The sequence below is a fragment of the Callorhinus ursinus genome, unplaced genomic scaffold, assembly GCF_003265705.2.
Source record: "Callorhinus ursinus isolate GAN/ISIS: 27379988/994484 unplaced genomic scaffold, GSC_fseal_2.0 scaffold52, whole genome shotgun sequence".
NCBI classification, from domain to species: Eukaryota; Metazoa; Chordata; class Mammalia; order Carnivora; family Otariidae; genus Callorhinus; species Callorhinus ursinus.
Genome location: NW_027397114.1, coordinates 8,153,944 through 8,179,821, shown reverse-complemented (window position 1 = coordinate 8,179,821; position 25,878 = coordinate 8,153,944). Strand labels below are relative to the sequence as shown.

The 25,878-nt window shown below is 51.7% G+C and overlaps 2 protein-coding genes across 6 annotated transcripts in view; one reads left to right on the top strand and one right to left on the bottom strand.

Annotated features, from left to right (window-relative positions):
- Window positions 1–5,009, top strand: part of FBXL20 (F-box and leucine rich repeat protein 20) — a 106,306-nt gene extending 101,297 nt beyond the window's left edge. For 2 of the 5 annotated variants that reach the window (XM_025859171.2, XM_025859172.2), the window contains exon 15: window positions 4,321–5,009. In XM_025859171.2, the coding sequence (XP_025714956.1) occupies window positions 4,321–4,533 (213 nt within the window). In that variant the 3' untranslated portion in view covers window positions 4,534–5,009. Of the gene's footprint in view, window positions 1–2,572 lie in introns of all 5 variants that reach the window. The other 3 variants (XM_025859177.2, XM_073883865.1, XR_012375565.1) reach the window with 2 other exon arrangements.
- A 2,209-nt stretch (window positions 5,010–7,218) lies between these two features.
- On the bottom strand, window positions 7,219–16,421 carry LOC112814002 (transcription factor CP2-like protein 1). The gene is made up of 15 exons (XM_025859294.2): window positions 16,339–16,421; window positions 15,718–15,869; window positions 15,532–15,605; window positions 14,677–14,782; window positions 14,458–14,564; window positions 11,662–11,814; window positions 11,357–11,467; window positions 10,734–10,831; window positions 10,443–10,497; window positions 10,063–10,156; window positions 9,596–9,686; window positions 9,076–9,158; window positions 8,422–8,567; window positions 8,234–8,285; window positions 7,219–7,669 (listed from the first exon to the last, which is right to left on the bottom strand). The coding sequence occupies exons 1-15, from the start codon at window positions 16,419–16,421 to the stop codon at window positions 7,632–7,634; spliced, it is 1,443 nt and encodes a 480-aa protein (XP_025715079.1). The 3' UTR covers window positions 7,219–7,631.
- Between the last annotated feature and the right edge of the window lie 9,457 nt (window positions 16,422–25,878).

Below are 25,878 nucleotides of genomic sequence, written 5' to 3'. Positions count from 1 at the left end.
CTTTTGGTCTTTTAGGACATTATTGTGCAGTCTGCCATGATCTTAGATCATCTTCTGCATGATCCAGGCTGTTAAAAGGCTTGTAATGCTGCAGGTGCTAGCTCTGCCAGCGTATGTAAAAATAAAGTATGACTTATTTCTCCACAAGCAATTCGATGAAAGGATGCTAGAAATCTGTACCGTCCACCATTATTTTGCATGTTAAATTTATTTTAAATCCTTTTTTTATTATGCCCTTTTAAACGCTCAAATTACTTTTATTTTTCATTCCCCCTTCCCCTTATCCTCTTTTCAAACTATCATATGAAGAATATACTTAAAAATTTTTTTTATTTGAGTACAGTTGGCATAAGGATATACCTTTTAAAGTGAGACTCACTCTCCTGGTTATACCCCACACGTACAAATATACACACTTGCACACTTCCAGATGTGGTTAATATTCAGATCCCCAGGTCACTCATTCAAACAAAAGTAAAAAGAATATTTAGGGGCCATCTGCTCTAACACATTAAGGTTTTTTTAGTATTGCCTGAACAAATTGACCATAAAACCGTGATTGATTAGTGAGTATGGGTTTAAATTGGCCACCAGTTGAGGCCCTTAAGGTACTTCTTTACTTAAAAAGTACATAAATGTAAAAGACCTTATTCACCAGGACATGAACATCTTGGAAATGCCATTTCTCAACTCAAAGAGTGGACCCACGTGCAGGTCCCTGTGGACTTGCTCAGGCGATCCCTACCTGTCTGGGCCAAGAGCACAGTCCAGTGAGAGAAAAAAGGAGTGTGAGCACTGTGCTTGTATGTGGTCAGGCCTTGTTCCTTTCGCAAGAAAACTTCAGGCCCATCAAGCTTAGAAGGAAATAGATTTTTTATGCCAATCTGCAACCTACGCCAGCTGATGAAATGTACCGGGAATTTAAGAACCCACAACATGGTAAGTTTTAGTCAGGTGGAAAGGGCCCCGCCATCCTGTCTTAATTATCAGGAATACTTTTGAAAATTCAGTAAGGCTTTAGAGTTTAGGAAAGGCTTCTTGGCCCATTTGTCTGACTCCAGAGCCCCGGCCCTCTACACCTTCTACGATGAAGAAATACAAAGTGAATGGAGAGATTCGGGGTAAGTCAGAAGGTACCCTCAGAGCTATTGCCTAGATCTGCAGGTAGCCAGGAGGGGTTATTGCTGTGTCTGTGGAGAACGTTATTAAACATCCAGATCACCTCTTTTCCGAGCAGCACCCCTACATTTTCCAGCATCATTTGCTACATCAGTATCTTTTCTGGCCTCTATACTGGCTCCATCAAGGTGATCCCAGCTTCTTTTTTTTTTTTTTTTTTTGAACTGCTCCCATTTTCTTCCTGTACTCATTCTTGTCTTCTATTTAAAGCCTCCATCTCACTCCCAGTGATGCTGCTGATTTATTCTCAATGTCTCCAGTCTAGCTTCCTCTTTGGGTCCTTGTCCTGATCTAAGCAAAATCTCTGGGCAGCCTTGAATACAGTAACTGTTGTGTGGTTCAAGCCATTTTTCACCGGGTGGTCTTGGACGTTTGCTTACCAAATTTGAAATCACGCTGTTGGATATGTAAGAATATTTCTTAAATGGTTTTTGTAAATTTCCACATCCATTAAGTTGATGTAGCAGACCTATAAGTCAGAAATTTTACATTTTTTTTACAGCACATATTTTAGAGGGACACCTGGCAAATATTTTTATGATGCTTTATTTTGGGCTTTCCAAACCATTTGAACTGTTCAATACAGCTCTAATGCTACAGCAGTCGGGTTCTTTATTTCTCCTAATTGCCTTGTAAAATGCTTTGTTACCGGTTTGATGGCCCACTCATGCCATTGGGGGGGGGGGGGCGGGTAAACAAGGTATGCGGGAACTTTGTCCTGGTCTGAAGTTGCAGGGAATTGTGAGTGGCACCGGAAGGAAGACGGGGCTGCCTGCCTGCGTGTGTGGGCAGCATATCTTTAGGGAACTGTGGGTTTGAAGAAGAGGAACACTTGTGGATCATGGTTGACCCTTGGCCGTTTAATGTTTATTGTGCTGAAAGTCACGGGCTGCTTATGGCAGGTGCTGCCAGTGTGAGAGGAGGGGCTTAAAGGAAATGGGTCTATTCTGCCTTTCCCTCCTTGTGTGCATGGTCTAAGATTAGGTTTCCATCCCCATTGTACATCCTGGCCGAGGGACTCTTTCAGTGGTATTCTTTGAGCTTCTGGAACTTTTTTTTTTTTTAAGATTGTCCACCAGTTCTAGGATCTTTAACCACCTCAAACCCAGGCAGTGTGAATGAGCTGAGACTTGTTTGAGATGAGGGGGGAGGATGTTTGGTTGGAGGTCTTGAAGCAAACCCTCCCCTTTACAATGATCTTGGACCGAAGAACCCTAAAGCAGTAGGAGGGTGAGGGGAAATATGGAGTCTAAGCTTCCCGTCACCTTTATTTCTATCATAAACTTTAACTGTAATATTGGAAGATACAGAAAACTATATAAGACCATGTCAGTTGGCTATAATTAACCCAGGTAATTTGGGAATAACATTTGGCTGTATTTGCTATATCCAGGTGCCCTAACTGAACAGCTTGGTTCTCCAGCAAAGAACATGCTGCTCTAAGCTTGCCCTCTCACTTGAGACAAACTCTATTTGCCAGAAACTACCATTTGAGGCAAGTGCTTTTTCTGCATGAAGGGCTTCTGCAACTCCCCCTCACAAGGCAAGTCTCTCTCTTTGTCCATTTTTATTCTTAGGAACATCAGATCTGCATCTCTGAAGGCTTTGACCCTTAGGAAAGTCCATAAGAACCTCTCAGCTGAGTCTGAGTGAATCTTTGGAGCCCAACAGAATTACACTTAATTTTCAGCAGGAAAAAAAAAATGTCTTGGGCAAGCTCACGTGGGATATTAAGAGAAATTCCATAATGTGTTTCTTCCATCTCTGCCTCATGCGTTTTTTGAGTAAGCCCCCGGTAGAGTCTGGTTCGCAGGTGTTGAGTGTCTGTGCTTCTTCAGCCAAGGTGTCTCACTGCCGTTTTAGGAAAAAGAGCAACCAGAACTGTGTCAATGGACTCTTATTTTCTGTGTTTTTCAGTGTCTTGTTTTGAAGAATTGGGGTGGGGAAATGGTAATGAGATTGAAAGTAAAGGAGAGAATCGGCTCTGGAACTGGGGCACTTTGCTTCAGGTACAAGCATCTGTCCCGAATATGTAGAAACACCTGCCTCACGCATGTGAGTAGATTTGCTTTCCTCTGCATCCTGTGAACTCCCATGCCCTTCTCACCGGCACAGAGGGCTTCTGCCTGCCACGCACCCGACCAGTCGCCCAGATGGGGATTGGCACCTCCCAAAGAACGCCCAGTGCTTCTGGGTGTGGCTCCCCCCACCCAGGGCAGGAGCAGGTAGGCAATGAATGAGAATCCCTACCCCAAGAAGAGATGGGAGAAGAGAGGTGTCCAGACACATACCTTTTCTCTTCGGCCACACCCCAAGAACCCAGGGAAATCTTTGAAGTGATGTCTTATTTATTGAAGTGGAAGAAGAAATCTTTGCCCCACGAAGTTCCGCTTGTCACCGTTGCTTACTGCTTATTTTCACTAATTCAGATCTGTGTCTCACTGCTGCTCACACACGTGTTTCTTACCTTAGCCTAACCCTTCTCAGCCCCTGAAGTCATTATTTCTGTGTTGTTTTTCTTTCTTTCTTTCTTCCTTTTTTTTTTCTTATGGCACTAGTGAACGACAACCGAAAGTCTTAGAAAATCCTGACTTGAAAAAGGAGTCTCTAACTGGCATGGTTTGATTAATTACTTTACCCCCCCCCACACCCCCCCCCCCAAAGACTTGAATGATTTTCTTTCCTAGTGCTATATAATAGACCTGTAAAAAGTGAAACCTTTGCTGCTGCTTTTCTGGGTTTACATGTTTTTTCCTGCCCTTAAGAATCTTACCTGTGCTTCTCTGATGACTGTTACTTTCTAATAAGTGCAGGAAGGAGGTGAGCCTGAGATTTCTTCTCTTACTCCCCTCCTCACCCTACCCCCAAACTCCATGCTAACCTCTAACACACACAAGCTCCATGGGGCGGGGCTCCACAGGAGCTGCGTGGGGGGGGGGTTCTTTTCTAAAACCCCTGCCGCGGCTCTGCAGCCGGCCCCTGAGGATCTGTGACTGCCCAGTCCGAAGGCTTGGAAAGGTTACGGCTGGGTGGTCGGTCCGGGGGAGGAAGTCCTCTTCTGCATTTTGCCTTCCTCCATTCTTGTTTAATGACTCAGCCTTCAGCTGCCTCCCACCCTGGCTGCCTCCTTTTTCCTACCAGGAATTGTTTCCAGGTAACCTGCCGCAGGCGGTTCCCGGCTGCTCTCCTCAGCCTTGCCCACCTTCCCGTGACCCTGAGAGCACAGATCTGTGTGGAGCTCCGCTGGGAGGACCACCCCTGCCTGTCAGACTGCCGGAGGATGGAGATGGTGGGCGAATGGTGCTGCGGGAGAAATTTTTACCTTCAAACCGGGCTGTTCCATCCCTGCACTAACCCCCTCGGACCCCTCTCCCCCCGAGGGGACAGAAGGCAGAGAATGGCTGACCGGCAGGGTCTGATCCCAAACCCTGCTGCGGCCCCAGCCTCCTGCAGCCGTCCGGCCTGCCCCGGCGTGCTTCAGCGTGCGGGAGCTGCTGCTTGCCGGTCTCTCCACCAGGCCTGGCCCGCCCCGCGCTCAGCCGTTCCCTGGGCTGACATGGTCCCTGACTCGGGGACTGCACACCAGGCTCCATTAGCTGTCCAAGTGACTGCTTCCACCCAATACTTTGGCGCCTGAGGATGGGGGGAGGGAGGGTTATTTAAAATAAAATCCAAGGTGGCAGTAGAGGATTCCTTTTGCTTTAAAATCTTTGGACTAAAAGAAAAATTTTTTTATATATAAATATATAAAGTAAATTGTTATGTAACTATTACTGTTTCCTGTATGTTCTAATTTTGTTTTATGATGTAATTAAAGGAAATAAGCTGTGGAGACTTCTCATTTTGCCGGGGAAATAGCCTGACTCGGAGCTGTGATTCTTAACTTCCTTGAGCCCTAGAAGTGCAAAGGCTCTTGAGGCTGAATGAAGGGCCTTCTTTTTGGCATCCTGTATTTGTTTAATATTCTTTTATTAATACCCTTTATTTATTAATAGGCTTAATACCTTTTTAAGAGCCTTTATTTAATACCCTGAACTCCACCTGTCTCTGAGAAAAACAGAAGACGTAATATAAATCAGAGTTTCTAAAAAAACCTTTGTTTTAATTCATTTGACAGCAGCAATTCAACCTGAGTCCCCTATCTGTGCAGAGCATTGCCCTCACCTTGACTAGGAAGGAATGATGATGGAGTAGTATAATAGTTAAAACAAGCTCCAAGCTGGAGTGCCTGACTTCCACCCGAATGACCTCACCCAGCTGACCTTCCATCTCCGTTCTTCATTGGTAGAGCGGGGATAACAGTACCTACTTTAGAGTGTGAAGATTAAAAAGATGATAATGACACATGGTAGATACTTGTTTCCTGCTTTCATTCCCTTCGTGTCAACAAATATTTTAGGATCTAGTCTGTGCTAGAGGCTCCTAGGTTGAGAGATACACAAAGGCTAATGCAGTGGGGTCCCTGTCCTTTTGGTGGAAATGAGCAGTGGAGCCAAGTCAGCAAGCTGAATTTCAATCTCTAGCTATCTACCCTGCTGTGAAACACCCCTGGGGAGCCCTATGGAATTCTAGGCCCCCTCAGTGATAACTGAGGTAAATTGATCAATAAGGAATTAAGCAGATATTTTTAAGAGGGTACGTTGGCCTGTCTTCCACTCCATGCATATGGGTTTTCTCTTTTCAGTGTTTGAAATTTCCTAAAGATTTATTTTATTATTATTATTTTTTTTTTTTTTTTAGAGAGAGCAGGGAGAGAGAATCTCCAGCTGACTCCTGACTGAGCGCTGAGTGCAGAGCACCAACATGGGGCTCAATCTCACAATCCTGAAATCATGACCCGAGTCAAAATCAAGAGTTGGAGGCTCATTCAGTTAGTTGAGCGTTGTTTGAGCATCAGACTCTTGGTTTCGGCTCAGGTCGTGATTTCAGGGACATGAGATGGAGCCCTGAGCTGGGGTCAGCGAGGAGTCTGCTTAGGACTCTCTCCCTGCCCCCTGCCCCCACTCTCACGCATGTGCACACACACACTCTCTCAAATTTTTTTTTTTAAATGAGCAGAATAAGATACAGCTCATTTTTTTGTTAACATTTTATTTTTTAGGGGCACCTGGGTGGCTCAGTCAGTCAAGTGTCTGCTTTTGGCTCAGGTCATGGTCCCAGGGTCCTGTGATCAAGCCCCACGTCAGACTCCCTGCTCATAAATAAAATTCCCTACCCTAAAGAGTTTTCTATTCATTCCTTTAAAAAAAAAGATTTTTTTTTTTTAAGATTTTATTTATTTGACAGAGACACAGCGAGAGAGGGAACACAAGTAGGGGGAGTGGGAGAGGGAGAAGCAGGCTCCCCGCAGAGCAGGGAGCCCAATGTGGGGCTGGATCCCAGGACCCTGAGATCATGATCTGAGCCGAAGGCAGACGCTTAACGACTGAGCCACCCAGATGCCCCAGGATTTTTAAAGATTTTATTTATTTATTTGAGAGAGTTAGTAAGAGAGAGAGAGCTGGGGGAGGAGCAGAGGGAAAAAGAAGCAGACTGCCTGCTATGCAGGAAGCCCGACATGGGCTCCATCCGGGGACCCCAGGATCATGACCCGAGCAGAAGGCAGACCCTTAACTGACTGAACCACCCAGGTACCCTACATCTCTAGAGAAGTTTGTTTTTTTTTAAAGATTTTATTTATTTGAGAGAATGAGAGAGAGAGAGCACATGAGAGGGGGGAGGGTCAGAGGGAGAAGCAGACTCCCTGCTGAGCAGGGAGACCGATGTGGGACTCGATCCTGGGACTCCAGGATCATGACCTGAGCCGAAGGCAGTCGCTTAACCAACTGAGCCACCCAGGCTCCCTCTAGAAGTTTTATGCACAGTGATTTGATAGTTGAATGGTCTTTTAGAGGCTTTAGTGATTAGTTTTTGCCCAAACGGGGGGGGGGGGGGGAAATCCAGCCAGATTTATTTATTCCTCTGTCTCAGACTCCATCCCTTGCCCTAGTCTATAGTTTAAGTAAGGAGAGAACATTTCCCCAAGAGGACCAAAACACCAAGGAAACTGAACAAGCATTGAACAACACATTAAATATATATGCCTTTTAGAATTAATTTTTAATATTAAGGAAAGGAAAGGGTGAATACAATTTTAAATAAATGTGAATCAATGCACCCAGTGTTCAGGCAGCACTGCTTGGGGCAAAGGCGTCTTATCCATATTGGCAGATTCCATGCCTCACAGGCTTGGCCAGCTGAACTGAGCTTGGGAGACTGTGCCCAGGTTCTACCAACTGGTGCTGAGCAGAGAGATGGGAGCCTGGGGGCTGCTCCCCTCCTCTAGGCGTAGGACATCCCGCTTCACCCGGAGCCGGATGAAGCAGCTGAGGATTTAAGCAAGGCTTCTGGTGAACGTGGGGCCCCCGAGAACCAGGCTGGTCTCCTACTCTTGCAGTGGGATGTCCCTGGGCCTAGGTGAGAACCAGGTAGTAGCCATCTGGATTCTGCACTGGAAGCAGTGAAAAGGGCACCACTGAGATGAGACAAGCCAAGCACCGCTTCTGTGCTGCTCCCAAATCAAGCAGCTGGGAGTGCGTCTGCCACCCCCCAGTGTTCCTCCTACCCCAACTCAAGGAAGCCTCCCTTTGTCCTGTAGGAGGCATAGAGGGCATGCATCTGAACAACCAGCACCACAAGCCAAGTGGCCAGAGGTGCTCTGTGCCAGGGGATGTCCAGCAAGCATCTTCTGCACTGTAGGGTGGTGGGAGTGGGACATAAGGGGGGGGGGCCTTACCTTCCCCTCTATTAAATTCCCTGACCCAGAAACTGGGACGTTTTATTCCTGAGCGGTAAACAGCTGCCTTGCAGCCACGTGAATCTGTCCCTTTGACAGCAACAAAGCTGGCATTCAGATGTTTCCAGTTGACTGGAACGCAGTACTCGCCCCGCCCCACCCCCAGCAAACACATACCTTCAAGGAACCTCTTAATCTCATTTTAGGAGACAATATAAACACGATCTTGCCCTTTCTAGGGCCTGTCAGATACGTTTCTCTCCCCTCTGAAACCCCTACCTTTTTTCACCACAGCCACAAAGTATGATTCATCCTTAAGATTCTGAACCACCTGCAGGGGAGAAGGGGTCACTGAGACAGTGCTGTTCTTAGAGCCAAACAGAAGAAGCCAGGGCAGGGAGAGGGGCCTGAGGTGGGAGAGTGATCAAGGCCCTTGTGGGGCCTGGCAAGAGCCAGGGCTCACTTACCTGGTCGCTGAGGAGAATGAGGACGCCCCCGGGGCCTTGGTGAAAGAGCTGGTGGATCTGATTGGCTGGGAGGGCCAAGAGCTCAGCCAGTTTCCCCATCAGCTCCACAGCACTGAGTTCATCCAGAGAGATCTCTTGATAAAAGCCTGGGGGTGTGGGCAGCACAGGGCAGGGATCAGCGTATGTGTGCGGGGGAGCTGAGGAAGCCCCAGAGGCTGGGAAGGAGAGGGCAAGGTGACAACCTCTTGAGGGGTGGGGGCAGGAAGGAGTAAAGAAGCAAAAAGGTTTATAAATCCACTTACTCCTCACCTATTCCCCAGCTTTGGGGAGGCCTCACACTGAGGGGAGCCCCCAACTTAAAAAGGGGGGACACCTACATATGAATGACTGAAACCCAAATACAATGATTCTAATGTTCTAATCCCACATAGCAACAATGACAAAGTCAGATGGGTTTGGGGAGTAGAACATGGAGGAATAAGCCCAGGAGACATCTTGGAAGGCGAGGCCTGATCTGGTCATGGAAGACAGGGGAATGCCAAGGAAGGCATCCTGGGCCCCAGGAATGGTGGAGGAGCACCCTCTCCCCAGGCCCGGAGAGGTTTCACACAGCCACACCTGAATCTCGCCTGGAGAAAGAGGCCAGAACCTCACCTGAGTCAGGGTTCTTAGGAACCTCCTTCTCTTGCTTAGAGGCCTCATGAGCCACATACAAAGTCAGCCGGTGACGAGTGCGCCTGGGCCAGGAAAACAGTTTACCTATCAACACTTCATACCTAAATTAACAGCCCCCTCCCTGGGAGGGATCCCACCTCCTCCCAGGTCTCCAGGGAGGGCGGTCACCACTCATTTCTTAGACATTTAATGAATGCTGGACCCTGCGGGGAGAGATGAGAAAAATCCATCTCTGTCCTCAAATGGAGTGATGCGGGTGGGATGGCTACAGAAAAAGATCACAGGAGCCTCACTTTCTAGCCCATCCCTGCCATCTTTGCTCTGTGACCTCAGGGAGGTCACTGTGGGCCTCAGTTTCTTCCTCTGTAAAAAGAGGGTGTAGGACTAAGTGGTCTTTAAGGTACCTTCCAGCTTGAACATGCCATGAGACACAACCATTAGCTGGGTTGGTAAATGCCACTACAGAGGGAAAGGGATCCTGGTTGGCAGTGCCCAGCACCTGGCTCTAAGAGCATTGAAAAGGCGGATCCCATCGGCAGCCCCGCAGATCTGGATAAGGTCCTGGCGGGTAAGCTTCAGTAGATCAGTGCCTGCAGAGTCAGACAGGGCCAGATTAGGGGAAGAGGCCTGGGATCAAGCGTGGCAAGGGACCAATCCAACATTAGTCTACAGATCGCCCTAGTATGTCCAGACATGGGGATCAAACTTGGATTCAAATCCCAGTTCTGCCCCTTGTTAGCTGTGTGTCTTTGGGCAAGTTATTTAACCTCTCTGGGCCCTATCTGCATGGGTAGTATATAAATTATATGGGGTGATACAGGAAAAGAGAGCCAAGCAGGTGTAGTGCCTGGCAACTCTCAGTCCTAAAGAGAAGTTAGCTGAAGAACACACAGCCAGCCAGGCCACAGGCAGGCGTCCTGCCCTCAGTCCCCTACAGGTAAGGTCCCTGCCGGACCCCAGCCTCACCAGTGAAGTTGGCCAGCACCCGGCAGTAGCTGGAGAACCGGTGCCGATGCAACCACTGCTGCGTCTCTAGGATGGAGGCTCCAGGGTTCAGATCCTGAGGCACGAAGAGGGCAGTCCAGGTTGTCACCATGGGCCCACGGACTGAAAACAGGAGGAGAAACACAGCCCCCTGCCCTCGGCGGGCCCACGTCTGAGAGCCCGCAGGCTCCTCCCCGCCCCGCCCCGCCCCCCGCCCTGTCCTCTCAGGAAACAGTTTGGCCATCTGCGGCCATACAAGCTCTGTCCAGCAGGGGGCAGCGCCACCCCATTCCGGAGAGGCCGCTGAAGCCCCGAGGAGGCTTTGAGACACAGGTGGGGGGCATTGGAAAGGGAAGACGCACCTCAGCGGGGCTGCCCCCCAAGGTGTCCAAGGCGAACGGCGGGGAGGAGCAGAGCCTGTGGGGGAGCAGAGAGTCGGCAGTGCAGCCAGCCTCCAGCGCCACCCCCCCTTCCCTGGGAGGCAGAGCTTGCTGGGGTCCCCCGCCCCACGGATTACCCAAAGGCCACAGAGCTGACTGAGCCTCTGGCCCTCAGCCGCACCCTGGACCCTGCCCCTCCCCGGATGCCTGGGCTGAGGGGCTCTTCTCTTCGCGCTCAGCCCGGAGGCCTGAGAGGGGCCCACCGCGCCTCACCTCTCCGGGGACAGGGGCTTGCAGCAGTGGGGAGAGGTCAGAGCAAGAGGGCCGAGCGGCGAGGAGGGCCCTGCACTGGGGTCCGGCCACGGCGAACACTGTGGGGCAAACAAGCCGCAAGGTTCCGCCTACACGTTCCGAGGCCAGGGGCGGCTCTTCCCCTCACCTCTGTCCCGCGGGAGCTGACCCGGGCGGGGGCGGGGAGGGGGGGCGGCGCCCGGGGCTACCCTTGGCCCCCGCCCTGGGAGGCCCGGACCAGTCGACCAAACGCCACTCAAAGGAAGAGCGTAAACCAGCCCGCCGGGCTGGCTGGGGGAGCTGGGGAAGCTTCCAGGAGCCGCTAGCCGGAAGCGGCAGCAGGAAGGGCAGCGCTCCAGGCAGAGGGCGCCGCGGCAAGGCGGGCGAAGGCGGGTGCGGGAGAGGCAGCCCGGGAGGCTGGAAGGCGTTCGCGCCTGAGCCTGGAACACACGGTGCGGCTCTGTCCTTGCAGGGAACAGGCGGAATCGCTGGGGATTGTGATGGTCCTGCAGCAGCCACGGCCCTCAAGCCTCAGTTTCCCCGCACGCGCAACGAGGATCCTTCCTCCAAACCCGCTCTGCGGCGCGCGGCGCCCCGCCACACACCTCGGCGAACACCGTGCTCTCACAGGCAGCCTGGTACTGGTCTCTCTCCCGCAGGGGCTGTTTCTCCAGCTTCTCCCGGTCTGTTTTCAGCTTGCGGTCAGCTCCTTTGGGCTAGAGGCGAGGGACAAAGGCAGCTCAGAGCCCCCCGCCCCCTTACCTGCCCCCTTCTCACTACAGAAGGGGCTCCAAGCAAGAGATCAAGCCCCATCCCTCTGTGCATAGACAAGGGGCTGCAGGCCGAGGGAACCCACCCAGCCGGCCGAGCAGGGTGACAGTCCTGAGGGGGAGGAGGGGCCTGCCTGTACCTTGAACACCTTGATGAGGCACCCCGCTGAGTGCAGGTGCTCAGGTGGAAGGTCCTTGTCGCTGGGCTTGAAAGTGTCAATCTGGAGGCGGAAGGGGACACCTTTCTCCCCACCTTTCTTCCGAGGAGTGAACTCGGTGCTGATGCAGTGAACCTGAGGTGAAGAGGAAGCAAAGAGAAAGCTGGGTGACTCCAGGTCCCACCCACATTCAAGAAAGTCCACCATCAAACCTGTTACCTGCCTGTCACCTGTCAGTCTTTTACCGCCGCAACTTTCCATCCCCAACTGGAGTTTATTTCTTAATACGTACCTTTGTTAGGTTCTTTCCCTTGTCCAAAATCCTTCAGTAGCTCCCCATGGTTATGGGATGAGAAGCAAAGTTCCTGACTCTCGTGTTCGAGCCCCTTGAAGAGTCACGTCAAGCCCTTCTGCATGGTTGCTCTCTCTCCCCCATTAGAGAACACTCTGACCCACCGAGCCAGCCTAATCGTGGCCCCCAATACACTTGCATAGTTCTCCCTAGAATCTTCTACCTGGAAAGCAATGCCTGCTCCTATCTAAGCCAAAACTCCCCATTCCAGGGTAGAGTTGCCAGTTAAAATGCAGGCATGCCCTGTTAAATTTGAATTTCAGGTAAACAACAAATAATTTTTTAGTATAAATATATCCCAAATATTTCATGGGACATTCTTTCCCTCACCCCGTGGGACATTCTTTTCTTAAATTATTTTTTAAAGATTTGTATTTATTTATTTGACAGAGACACAGCGAGAGAGGGAACACAAGCAGGGGGAGTGGGAGAGGGAGAAGCAGGCCTCCTGCGGAGCAGGGAGCCCGATGCGGAGCTCGATCCCAGGACCCCAGGATCATGACCTGAGCTGAAGGCAGATGCTTAACGACTGAGCCACCCAGGTGCCCCCCATGAGACATTCTTTTTTATTTTTTTTAGACTTATTTATTTATTTGAGAGAGCGAGAATGAGAGAGAGTACATGAGAGGTGGGAGGGTCAAAGGGAGAAGCAGACCCCCCGCTGAGCAGGGAGCCTGATGCGGGACTCGATCCCTGGACTCCAGGATCATGACCTGAGCTGAAGGCAGTCGCTTAACCAACTGAGCCACCCAGGCGCCCCACCATGGGACATTCTTATAATAACAAGTTCTTTATCTAAAATAGAAATTTAGGGATGCCTGGGTGGCTCAGTTGGTTAAGCATCTGCCTTTGTTTTTTTAAATCAAATGGAAATCAAACTTTAAATACAAGTTTGTCTTCTGCTTTCTTTTTACTTATAGGAGAGCAGTTTCTCTTGTCATTAGCCATCACTTTGAAGATTTATTTATGTATTTGAGAGAGAGAAAGAGAGCAGAGCCAGAGCGAGCGAGAACACTAGTGGGGAGGAGAGACAGGGAAAGGGAGAAGCAGGCTCCCCGCTGAGCAAGGAGCCCATTGTGGGGCTCAATCCCAGGACCCTGAGATCACGACCAGCCGAAGGCAGATGTTTAACCGATTGAGCCACCCAGGCGCCCCTAGACCTCACTTTAATGGCTACATAATTTCTAGTGTACGTCTGCACTCAAACTTATGTAAAAGTCAATTGTCTTTCAACGTACATTTTGAATGTTTAAAATCTTTGAGTATGAGAAAGAGCGCTGCTATGAAGGGCTGGTCACTATATCTTCACGTAGGGAGCGCCTGGGTGGCTCAGTTGTTAAGCATCTGCCTTGGCCTCAGGTCATGATCCCAGGGTCCTGGGATGGAGTCCCGCATCGGGCTCCCTGCTCAGAGGGGAGTCTGCTTCTCCCTCTCCCTCTGCCTGCCACTCTGTCTACTTGTGCTCTCTCTTTCTCTGTCAAATAAATAAAGTCTGAGATGGAACCACTGGGGGGCTGGCGCCTGGGTGGCTCAGTCAGTTAGGCGCCTGACTCTTGGTTTCAGCTCAGGTCATGATCTCGGGGTCTTGAGATCAAGTCCTGCTTTGGGCTCTGTGCTGGACATGGAGCCTGCTTGGGACTCTCTTTTCCTCTGCCGCCCCCCCAAATAAATAAATAAATCTTAAAAAAAAAAAAAAGGAACGACAGGGTAGAATGCTAGGAACATAAAATTCAATGAATTTTGCCCAAGTGCTATTCTACCCACAGAATGAGTGCACAAACTATTTCTTCTTTTAATTTTTTTTTTTAAGGAGCTAGAAGTTTATTGAATACATCGCAAGGGGGCAGCAGGCAGACAATGGAAAGGCCGTCTGCCTCCCCAAACTACTTCTTCACCAATAAGTCTTTTTTTAAGTCTTTGCCATATATATATATATATATGCGCATTTAATTAACATTTTCTGAGGTTGAGGTTGAACTGTCTACATTTATTGGTAATTTGTATCCTTCTTGTCTGCTTATATCCTTTGCGTATTTTTCTACTGAGTTTCATCTACTTTTTCTTATTGATATATGAGAACTTTTTATATATTGAGGATATAAAGCATTATATGTCATATGACAACTATTTTTCCCATTTGATGTCTCCTTTTATTTTGCCTATGTATTGCAGACCATTACTTTTTATGAAGCTAAGTTCTGTCCTGAGTTTTCTAGCTTCTTCCAATGCTTTAAGGTTTAACAAGTCCTTCCTTGTGGTGAAATTCAATAAACATTTAGCCATATTTTATCTTCAAGGTGCTTTCTGGAAGCGGTTTGTTCTTACTGTTCCCTCACCCCCACCCAAACTCACCTTCCTTTCCCACCTAGGCTCCTGCCACTCCCATCTAACCTCAAACCTCCTCCCAGTCCCAGCTTCAGACTCACCTGCAGGAAGAGAGAGGTCTTCTTGGTTGGGTCCCAGTGAAACTCCACTGTGTTGAGTTGTGAGGGCAGCACCTGGGGTTCTATCACCCCCACGGACAGTGGCACATCTGCAGGCACAGGGTGGCAAGCAGGGAGCAAGCCTCAGCTCCCCCCCCCCATCCACATGGCCTTCCAAGCCAGAAAGCGGCCCTGAAGGGTCCCTGGTCCCTCCCCATTCACCGATGTCCAGGATGCGGTCCCCTGGCCGGCTCCATCTCCACCCATCCAGCTGCTCTTGCTCTGTGTACTGCAGGCGCCGGTCGTGGAAAACCACACGCACCACACTCTGGGGGCACAGGAAGGCACGGCTCACAGGTCAGAGGGTGCCTGGGCATTTGGGAACCAGTTCCCACCGCTGGGGTAGGCGAACCATGCCACCCTCCTCGCCCCCACCTTGCTTCCCACCCTCAGGGGTCATAAGCACTTAGATCGCTAGGTCTGTGTCCGGACACCCACCTGCCACTCACTAGCTATGAAACTGGGGAAGTGACCTAGACACCCTGAGCCTCAGTTTCCTTATCTGTGAAATGGGGGAGTTAATCCTTTCCCACTCTTAGCCACTCTACTTGTTTCTTTTCTTGAAGCACTTTTCAATTTGCAATTGGTAAATCGATTTGTTACTGCATATAACTTGTTTAATTACATGTTTGTCTCAGTAGAATGCAAGCTCCCTGAGGAAGGGAACCACATCTGTCTCTTTACTGTTGAATTCCTAGCTCATAGAATAGTTTCTGGCAAAGCATGGGAGCTAAATATATCATTTTTTGGAGAGAAGGAATCATGCATGTGAATAATGCTATGTAAATGTACTTCTAAATCCCAGATCCACTACTTTGTGTCCTTGAGAAAATATTTAACCTCTGTGCCTCTTTCCTCAACAACGCCTGCCTACCACTGTGTGGCTGTGAAGGTCAAGTTAAAAGGTGGGCTCGAGAGGGTTCTACTTGACAGTCACATCACAGTGATGACATTGGCTTCCTGCCCAGAGGGACAGTCATGCTCAGCCCTTCCCAGTTCGGGAAGGGATGTATCTACCTTCAACAGCTGGGCCCACTGGGTAGCATTGCTCAGCTTGGGGTTGCACAGCATCTGCACCTCATAGGACTGGCCTGGGAGAGGTCAAGGGGATGTGTGAGCCCCACTGGGGCCAAAATGGAGCCTGCCACCCCCATCTCGCGCTGCCCCAATATGCCTTTTCCTTCCCCAGGCCCAGCAGCATACCCTGGTTCAGGTAGGTGAGGGTGTCTTCCTGCTGCTTCACAGCCGGGGAGGTGGCTGCACAGAGAACGTACTGGAATGCGGGGCAGGGAGGCTCCGAGCTGGGGATGTTGTGTAGCTCTTCCTGCTTCAGGTAGGGCAAGGGCAGGGACTCCCTGCTGGGGGAGGGAAACACTGGTGGCTTCCACCCCATCCCCTGTAGGGCTTTGACTCTCTCTGCCAGATCCTCAGGGAGCCAAAGCCTTCTGTAGCAGGCACTCCAGCAGCAACCAGGGCCTGAGAGTCCCCCATTCAACCTCTGGCCTCTGGGAGACCACCCTTCAGGGGCAAATTCCAGATACTGCCAAACATCTCCAAAAACCTGTCATCAATTACTTGTCTGCCATCTCAGGGCTTATCTGATACCAAGTAAATGCCCAACAAAAGTGCCCTGAGAGGGTGGGTGGTCAAGGTGTTTCGAGATGGTCCAGGATCCACTAAACGTTTGACCATTCCTCTACCCGCAAAGGCATCCAAGCACAGGAAGCCCACCCCCTTCCACTTGAAACGGATGGCCCTATCGGTCCACCGCAGCTCAGACCAGGACCATCCTTGGAGGCTAGGGGAAGGGGTTCTGGCTCTTACCTGAGCGAGCCACTTGAAGGCCCTGGGTACAGTTCCCCGGGACTGGGCCATAGGTGCTCTGGCTGGTTGTGCCAAAACAGCATCTTGGAAAGGGAGCAGGGCCAGCTGTCTGACAGAGAGCTCAGCACTGGGTTGGGCTGGCCCCACTGACCCGGCCACCTGGGGCCCCAGCCTTTATACACAGAAGCAAACCCACAAAAGGGTGGGGCAAGGCCAGGAACCTTCTATTGGCTGCGCATCCAGGGCTCTAGAAAACATGGGACCTATCAGGCACCCCAAGGTGGGGGTGTGTCAAGAAATGGTGTACCCAGGGCTCCCCACCAATCATTAATTCAAAGGGGAGATGGTGGTGCTGCAAAACAAAGTGTCAGGGGTGGACATCCACTCCCCACCATTTCCCAAGGGGCTCAGGAACAATGAGGGGCACCCTTAGGCTTCAAGATTGGCCCCAGATCCGTAAGCCGTGGAAAGTCCTGGAGATTCATGGGCCTGGACCCCTCACATGACCCTGGGAATGGAGCCTGACTGCCCAGGGGACAGGACGAGGAGACACACAGCATTGCATGGACCTACAAAGGGCCTTCACTCCCAATGGCCTCCCATTTCTCCCCCACCCCCACCCCCAGGTGCAGTGATGGCAGGACACCTGTCCTTCTGCTAGGGACTGTCTGGCTAGGGGCCTGCAGTTTACAGAACATAGTCCAGCTTGCTGTGGAAACAACTCTGGCTGGCGCTGGGAGGGAGAGCCTGAGTGTGGGGAGGAGGGGGTGTGCCAGGGAGTGCCTCCTCCCAGGGCAGTAGGAGAGGAGTCCCAGGCCAGTGGTGTTTTTGCTCCTCCTCTGCCTGGGGGCATGGGCCCACTGTGTTTATGGACAAATAAGGTCTGCCTGGGGGATGGCTTCTTCCCCACACTCAGTCCCTGTTGTCATTGTACACAGACGGGGGGGGGGGGGGGGGGGGGGGTCTGCCCCCCCCCCCCCACTGTGTTTGGTATAAACAGACAAGGGCCTTGCAAAGAGCAGAAACAGCCTTTAAAGATGTGGCCTGGCCTCATGTGACCCCAGCTTTCCAGGGTTTGTGACTCTGGGGGGCCTACCTGAGCGAGAGAGAAAACCGAAGAGTACCCCCCTGACACCAGGCAGGGCATCTCCATCTCCAGGCACCTGGCCCTTGCTTTCCCCTCCCATGAAGCCAGACGAAATGGAAGGGGGAGAAAAAGGGGATGGGAACATGCCTGCCAGTAAGGACCAAAGAAGCCTGAGTCCCCAGGATCCCCATGATGAGCTCCCTAAGACTTTGAGAACCCATCCATTGCCCAAAGTTGGATTCAAGGCCAGAGGCCCCCACAAAACCCTCCAAGGTTGGATAGAGCGGGATTGCAGGAAGGCCAGGGGAAGGGGAGTCAGAGGGGACCCAACAGGGCTGGGCCCTGGCCTGAGGGGAGCAGGGGGTAGGGGTGGTGGGGGGGGCAGAGGAGATGAGCAGCTGAGTGGAGGCTTGTTTCAGGGGTGGAGGTAGAAAAGGTAGAGGCTGGTATGGGCCCCCTTCCTCCTTCCAGGAAGACACCGTGAGGAGCCAGTCAGGGGAGTGGGTGGGACTCCAGTTCCGGAACCCAATCCCCCACCACTTGGCCTCTACCTCCAAAGGCCTCTGTATCCTCCCCCTTCTTCCCCCCTGAGGCTGCCTCTCCCCAGCTCTCTTAGCTACTTCTTCTTTCCACCCATCTCAGAGTCTCTGTGCTCTGTCCCCATCCAGATGGTGTTGGGCCTGTTCCTGGTTTTCTTTGGCTCTCCCGCTAAGGAAAAAAAGCTGGGCTTGAGGCAGACAGATCCTGGCCAGTCCCAGCCCCCACCTCACTCTGTGCCCCCTGAGCCAGCACAGCACAGGGTCTGAACGCCAGAGAGGCCCTAAGAAACTTCTGATCCAGGTCCCCCACTCTCAGAGGAGTCTCGGGCCTTGGGAGGTGTGAGGGGTGAGGCCCCTCCAAGCAGGGGCACTTTAGGCACGTTACCTTCCTGAACGCCCTTTCCTCCTCTGTAAAATCGGACGAGGTCTCCCTCCTATTCAGTGTGGGAGTGAAATTCTATGCAGTTTCATCTGATCCCAGGGTTTGATCCTCAGAGGCCCCCATTGGGGTGGTGGTGGACACCACCAAGGACCCCAGTGTCCCCACCAGAGCCTCATTCTGGGAAGTACAGATGGGACTATCCCAGAAACTTCCCCCCACACAGGTAATTTCAGAGTTTTGAGGGGAGATTTTTTTTTTAAGATTTGATTTATTTGAGAGAGAGAGAGAGAGAGAGAGAGCATGATTGGCTGTGGGGGGAAGAGCAGAGGAAGAGGGAGAAGCAGGCTCCCCGCAGAGCAGGGAGCCCAGATGTGGGTTTGATCCCTGGAGTCAGGTATCATGAGTTGAGCGGAAGGCACTTAACCAACTAAGACACCCAAGTGCCCCATGGGAGATTTTTTTTTTTAAGGTTTTATGTATTTGACAGAGAAAGACACAGCGAGAGAGGGAACACAAGCAGGGGGAGTGGGAGAGGGAGAAGCAGGCTTCCACTGAGCAGTGAGCCCGCGGGGCTCGATCTCAGGACCCTGAGATCATGACCTGAGCCGAAGGCAGACGCTTAACGACTGAGCCACCCAGGCGCCCCGGTGAGATTTTTTTTTTTTAATGGATTTTTTCCCCCACCCCAATCGCTCTGACATTGTCTTTATTTTTTTTTCTTAGATTTTATTTATTTATTTGAGAGAGAGAGAGAGAGAGAGAGAGCACATGAGAGGGGGGAGGGTCAGAGGGAGAAGGCAGACTCCCTGCTGAGCAGGTAGCCCGACGAGGGACTCGATCCCGGGACTCCAGGATCATGACCCGAGCCGAAGGCAGTCGCTCAACCAACCGAGCCACCCAGGCGCCCCGCTCTGACATTTTCTATGCCATGGCTAACCCAATCCTTTTTTTAAAAGATTTTATTTATTTATTTATTTTTAAATATTTTATTTGACAGAGACACAGCAAGAGAGGGAACACAGCAGGGGGAGTGGGAGAGGGAGAAGCAGGCTTCTGCTGAGCAGGGAGCCCGCAGGGCTCGATCTCAGGAACCTGGGATCATTACCTGAGCTGAAGGCAGACGCTTAACGACTGAGCCACCCAGGCGCTTAATGACTGAGCCACCCAGGCGCCCCAAGATTTTATTTATTTATTTGACAGAGAGAGAGAACACAAGCAGGGGGAGTGGGAGAGGGAGAAGCAGACTCCCCGCTGAGCAGGGAGCCCGATGCGGGGCTCGATCCGCGAGACTCCCGGATCATGACCTGAGCCGAAGGCCGAAGCTTAACGACTGAGCCACCCAGGTGCCCCAACCCAATCCTAATAATATCCTTTGGGTTCCCTAAAGCGAGGAAGCAACTTTTTAGCTGTAAAAATTGCTGAGCATTAACAATTCATCGTCCTTCTCCTCTGACCAAAATGTTTTGTTCTGTTTTGTTTTCTATCCCCAGGCAACATTCCAACCTGCAGAGTTGGAGAGTGAGGTCTACCCCTCCCTCGAAGAAAGGGGCTGGGAGAAGTGTTCCTCATTTATCCATCCATCCAGTCATTCACCAAGATGTTCCGGAATGCCTACAAGATTGGAGCCTCTCTCTCTCTCTCCCTCACACTAGTGTGTGGGACGCTCGGCAAGGCCCCATCCAGGGCTAAGGCACCCCCTGCTGCCTCCACAGTGGTGGTCAAACGTTCTGGGTCCTGAGCCTCCAGCAAAATGATTTTAAACAGGAACATGGCGTAACCTGTGAGGTCCGCGTGCCTGTGTACACGCATGCCCCACCCCAGGAGGCGGCCCCGCCTCCCAGCAAGGTCCCGGCCACGTCTGGGTGCCCAGCTCCGCGCCGAACAGCGCCCCCTACGGTTAGCGCACGGGCATGGCTCTAAGCCCCCAGTCTTTTGCTCCTGAGAGTCCCTCTCAGACCACCAGAAAGTCTCACCTTGGAAAAAGTCCGCTCTGTTCGCAATTCGAACGTACTGCCTGCTTCTTAGCTTTCGTGCAGCCCAGCCAGCCGGTGCTTACGTTCTCCGTGTCCTGTCTCTGCCCTTCACCAAATCCTTCACAGCAGTCAGCTGACGTGCTGTTTATCTTTGTGTAGTCTATCCAATGTCTGTTTCCCCATCAGAATGGAAGCCCCTTGAGGGTAGGGACTAAGAGAGGCGCACCAGCCTTGCGGTTAAGAGTATGTGCGTTGAGATAGACTCTGAGTTCAAGCACAGCTGTGTGGCTCTGGGCAAGTAACAACCCTTCTGAGCTTCATGTGGCCAATATAAAAAGGGGCTGATTAATGCCTCTACCCCATAGGGCTAGAGGGAAAACTGGTTGAGGTAATAACTGAGCCCTTACTAAACGTATGTATTCCCAGTGCCTAGTGCTCATATGGGTTTATTTATTTAAAATTTATAAGTGAAGAAGGTCTGTTTATTTGTTTATTTATTTATTTTAAAGATTTTATTTATTTATTTGACACAGAGAGAGAGAGAGACAGCGAGAGGGGGAAGAGAAGCAGGGGGAGTGGGAGAGGGAGAAGCAGGCTTCTGCTGAGCAGGGAGCCCGACGCAGGGCTCGATCCCAAGACCTTGGGATCATGACCTGAGCCGAAGGCAGACGCTTAACGACTGAGCCACCCAGGTGCCCCTACAGAGTGCTTTTCAACCAATCTACCTTCTAAGGTAGATGCTGGTTTTTTTCTTTTATTCTATTATCACCTTCCCCTCATTATACAGAGCTACTGAGGCTCAGAGAGGTTAAGTAGCTATCTCAAGGTCACACATCTAAGAGGAGATAGAGCCAGGATCTGAACCCAGGCCCTCTGGGTCACAGTCCCTGCTTTCAATCACTGTACTATGCTCCACTCTGCGTGATAAATATGTATGGAATTTTAAAATTAATCTCCAGGCAACATTCCAACCCAGAGAGCTAGAGAATGAAGCCCCCCCCCGCCCCCCAAAGAAAGAGAGCTGATGGGGTAAGTGTCCCTCATTTATGCATTCATTCATTCATTCATTCAATAAGTCCCAAAGAAGTACCCCACCCAGGAACCTGGATTCCAGGGATGGCAGTGACCTGGGGCTTTTCCGAACTCTGGCTCTCCAGCTGCAAAATGGGGACAAGGTACTTTCCATTCCTCGCCTGGGCTGTGAGCCCTGAGGATGAGTAATACGAATGACAGTAGCTGGGCTGCAGTGGTTTTAATAGACGGGGGCGGGGCGGGGGGGGTGGAGGGTTGTGCTAATGATGCAGCGGGAGGGGCAGGAAGCAGGATTTGTGGTCTCAGCAGGTGTGGCTCCGTAGGGGTCCCGCCTGACTTGGGAATTCCCTTGGGATGCAGCCGTGGAGGCTGCAGCCGGGAGCGAAAGGCAGTCCTGCTACCCACTACAACCTCCCCGTGAGGTAAGACAATCCCCATTTAGGGACTAGGAAACCAGAGGGATGCAGGCTGCTGAAGTTTCTGAGCTAGTAAGGAATGGGCTGGAACCTGAGTCACCTCACTATCCTGCACACATGCCTCACACCCAGGCCAAGACACAGGACTGCTTTCTGCCCATCCCCATAGTGAGGCCATTGGCCAGAGGGCCCCAAAAGCTCACTACTCCGGCTCTCTGTTTCCATTTTGTTGCCTTTGGGATCGGGATCCAGGGCGATCTCCCTAAGACACAGGAATGACGGCACCGCTCCCCGGGGGTAGAACCCCCACAGCCTCCGTTGCTCTCAGTGCCATTGTCAGGCTGGGCTGTGGAAACCCCTGGGTAACCATGGTCCATCTTCCAGGGCATCATTGGCACAGGATGGTTAGTGCTTAAAATCCGTTTTTCTGGCAGGAGAACCAGCATGGATATTCTTGGAGTCAAATGCAAGGCTTGCAGAACATTTAATATAGAGCCATGTGTCTAAATTCCTTTCGAGTTCTGACTGAACACTTTGTCTGCTCTCCCCTCCCCCCTCACCCCCCATGGCTCCAAGGCACTGCTGGATTGCTCAACTGGGCTCCAGGGAGCCCGTTTGAGAAGCTACTTTTCACAGGAAAACGCAACTTCCAGGCTCAGCACTCAGGGCCGTCTGTCCACTTTGCCTACTTATTTTTAAGATTTTTGTTTTTAAGTAATCTCTGCACCCAACATGGGGCTTGAACTCGCGACCCTGAGATCCAGAGTCCCGCGCTCCACCGACTGAGCCACTGAGCCAGCCAGCCCCGCCCCCACCTGCCTTTCCTTCTCCCCACTCCTCCTCCCCTTTGCTCACCTGCAGCATCCACAGCCCGCGGTTCTGTCCCTCACCTCTCTGCCTTTGCCTAGGCTGTTTCCTCTGCTTGGAATACTCCGGCCTCTGCCTTCCGGTCTACTCGATGGCCTCTATCAACCCAGCTTGTAGCATCTGCCTCCCCTGCTCTGTACCCCAAGTCGGCTCAGAAAAACCCTTTGCATTATTGTGCTCTCTGGGTCAGGATTTACAAGAAGGCCTTGAGTGCAAGGCTCAGGTGCCCCTGGTGCCCAGAGCCGCTCGAGGCACTTAGTAGGACCTCATGGTTTAGATGTGTCAAATGTAGACCTTCAAAGACGCCACCTAGACGCCCCTCCGGGAAGGACATCCAGTGCAGATTTCTGTGCAGTCTGCAGGGGGCGGTGTGGGCCCAGGCTGGCCCGAGGCCCCCCACGCGGCCTCAGCTGGGTCCAGACTCTCCCAGCCTGAATGCCTCTCCCCAGGACAAGTTAACAAGCTGGACCCTGAGGGAGGAGTTAAAGGCAGGCTCCATTGTCCCTGCCTCAACTTCTCCTTGGCATCGCCACCCTGACGCTCCTCCAGCATAGTAAGGCCAGGTCACCCTCACCTCTAACACCTGGATCCAGCTGCTTTCAGACTTCATCCGCCCTCTTTCCCATGGGCTCTCGGCAACCTTCTGCTCCAGTCTGTGCCCAGGCAGCTCTCCAGCAAACGATCCTCCTTAAGAGTTGGGGGGCCCTTCAATGTTCATCTCTCCAAAATTCTAACCCCTAACAGCACCCCCTCCACCAGTCCACTGGCTCCACCTCCTTGCTCACCCCAAACTGATGACATTGCTGTTACCTTGGTAACAGAGGCTTTGTGGGTGGGGAGGACACCATCAGAGGCCTGGGAGGTGGTGGGCGGCAAACCAGCACAGGGCCTGGGGAGGGTGCAGCCAGGGGCTGTGACTCCTGGCCCCCTGGCTGCTGTCAGCCCTATGGCCCCAGCCCCCAGGAGAAAAGAAACAGAATAGAAGGGGACATCTTTCAGGAAGGAGAGGTTTTCTTCATAGAGGAGAGGGAGGTAATCCCAAGGCCACCATCCCCCTCCCATGAGGACAGGTCTCCGGGACAGCCTCAGCTTGGCTGCGGAGGGGAGGAGGGATTGCATATCCTGGAGCCCATGTTGTTCCCCTCCAGGGAGCCTGGGCCACAGAGAGAGGGAATGGCTCACCCAGAGTGTGTTGCGGACAGTGCCACAGGCAGTGGGAGGGCGGCTCTCTGCCAGTGTCCTGAGCTCCAGGGGTTGGTGGCAGCAGGGGTGGTGGAAGGGCTCTCCTCCAGCCCCTGGGGACCTGGCTGTCCCAGATGCCACAGCCAGGCACTTGCGTAAGAGCCTTCTATATTTTCATAAAATCATAATTACCGTTGCCTGCATGGGCCTTAGCTCATTAGAGTGGTATCTGCCTCTGGGGCCCTGGGGGTGGGCCGGCAGGGGGAGGGAGGGGAGGCCAGGCCTCTCACTGTCTTCCCTGTGTCCCCTGCCCCACGGAGCCTGGGCCCTCTTCCTTTCCCCAGCTGGGAGATGAGAACCAGACTTGACCTCAACCATGACAGACTCCCCACCCTAGGAGAACCAATTCTAAAGCTGGAGAAAAAACCAGCCACTCACTTTTTCATCTTGGGCTGTCCTTGGCAACTCAGGGGCTCAGAGGCCACGGCAGGGAGGGGCTTGAGCTGAAGGTGTTGTTCAAGGGAGAAAAGAGGTCAGTCCTTATGGAAGGAGAAGCAATCCCTCCCATCAGAGAATCAACCGCTCAGAGTAGAGGGGTCCTGGGGATCATTCAGGCCAGTAGTTCTTAATCTTTTGGGGATCTTAGATTCTCTGAGGAGAAGGTGAAAGCTCTAGACTCGCCCCCAGAAAATGCTTACCCTCCAACATTTTCTACCAGCTTCAAGGGATTCATGAACTCCTTGAAGCTCGCCTGCAAGCTCAAAGTTAAGTATCCCTAAATAAATAAATAGGTAGATAGATAGGTAGAAACTATTTATTGTGCCCTTACTCTTTCCAGCTCTTTACATATGTTAACTCATTTATCCTCAAAAGAACACTAAGAGATATACAATTATTGCCCCCATTCTAATCTGACTCCCTATGTCAACCTAATCTACTCCAATTCTGCCAATCTAAAAAGAAAGAAACCAAAGTCCCTCCAGAGATGGATAGGTCTCTGCCCAAGAAAAGGAAGAAAAGGGCAGACTGGGATGAGAACCAGTCTTTCTTCATGTGCTGGACATTGTGCTGTGCACAGATTTGGAGTCATCTGGTCCATCCCTCTGTCCCCAGGCCCCCAAGAGCCTAGCACCCACTTTCACTCATTTGGCTGTCCTATTAAGAGGCACCGGGTAGTTCCGTTATGACTTGAGGTCTAGGGAGCCCTTCTGGGTGTGACTGCTACTTACCCTCCTATAGCACTTGGCCCCTGGCTCAGCCCACCCCTCCTATCTGCCCTCTGACTCTGAGATGGCATAATGTTCCTTCTTCAGGAGCTAGCTACTCCTGCCCTGTCCCCAGTCACTGCAGGGGGGGTTGTCAGCACGGAGGCAATGACTCAGGTTTAGTTCATGAAAGACTGCTCTGAAGCATGAAGGCTGCAGGCCAGAAAGGACATCCAGAGGTCACGGGATCCAGCCCCCTGCCTCCTCCGCATTGGCCCCATCTTGGGCTTCTGGTGCCTAGACCAGTTGGGCCCCAGAGCCCACCAACTTCCCTGGCTTTCCTGGGTCACCCAGAGCACTGCTTCCCCCAGAGAATTCTTCCCTCCTAGAATCTCCTTTGGAGCTGGTTCCCTTATGAATTAACAGGAAAGTGAGAGGAGGAAGCTGTTTCTTCTCTCTGCCCCAGCGAAAGCACTGGGAAAGGACCAGTCTCTCAGAAGGAGGGAAAGAAGAAAACAACTTTCCCTGCAGGCTTCCCTGGGCTAAGGGGAGCTACCTCAGCCATTCTCCTCACAGTGAGGTAGGCACTGCCTCTGTGTTGCTGATGAAGAAATCAAGGCTCTAAAAGGTTTAGGTACCTACCCAAGGCCACACAATTAATTCGTGGCTATATAGGTATTAGAGTCTAAGAAACTCAGAATCTCTGCTCTTTGGGGGGAAACAGGGGTACCGCCTGTCAGGAGGTCTCCAACACAGAAAAGCCCCCTGTTTGCTCCAGCCCAGGCTAGATGGAGGGCCTGATGACCCTATCTCAGGGTGCTTCAAGCACCCCTAAGTCTGAGTGCCCAGGGAGGGAT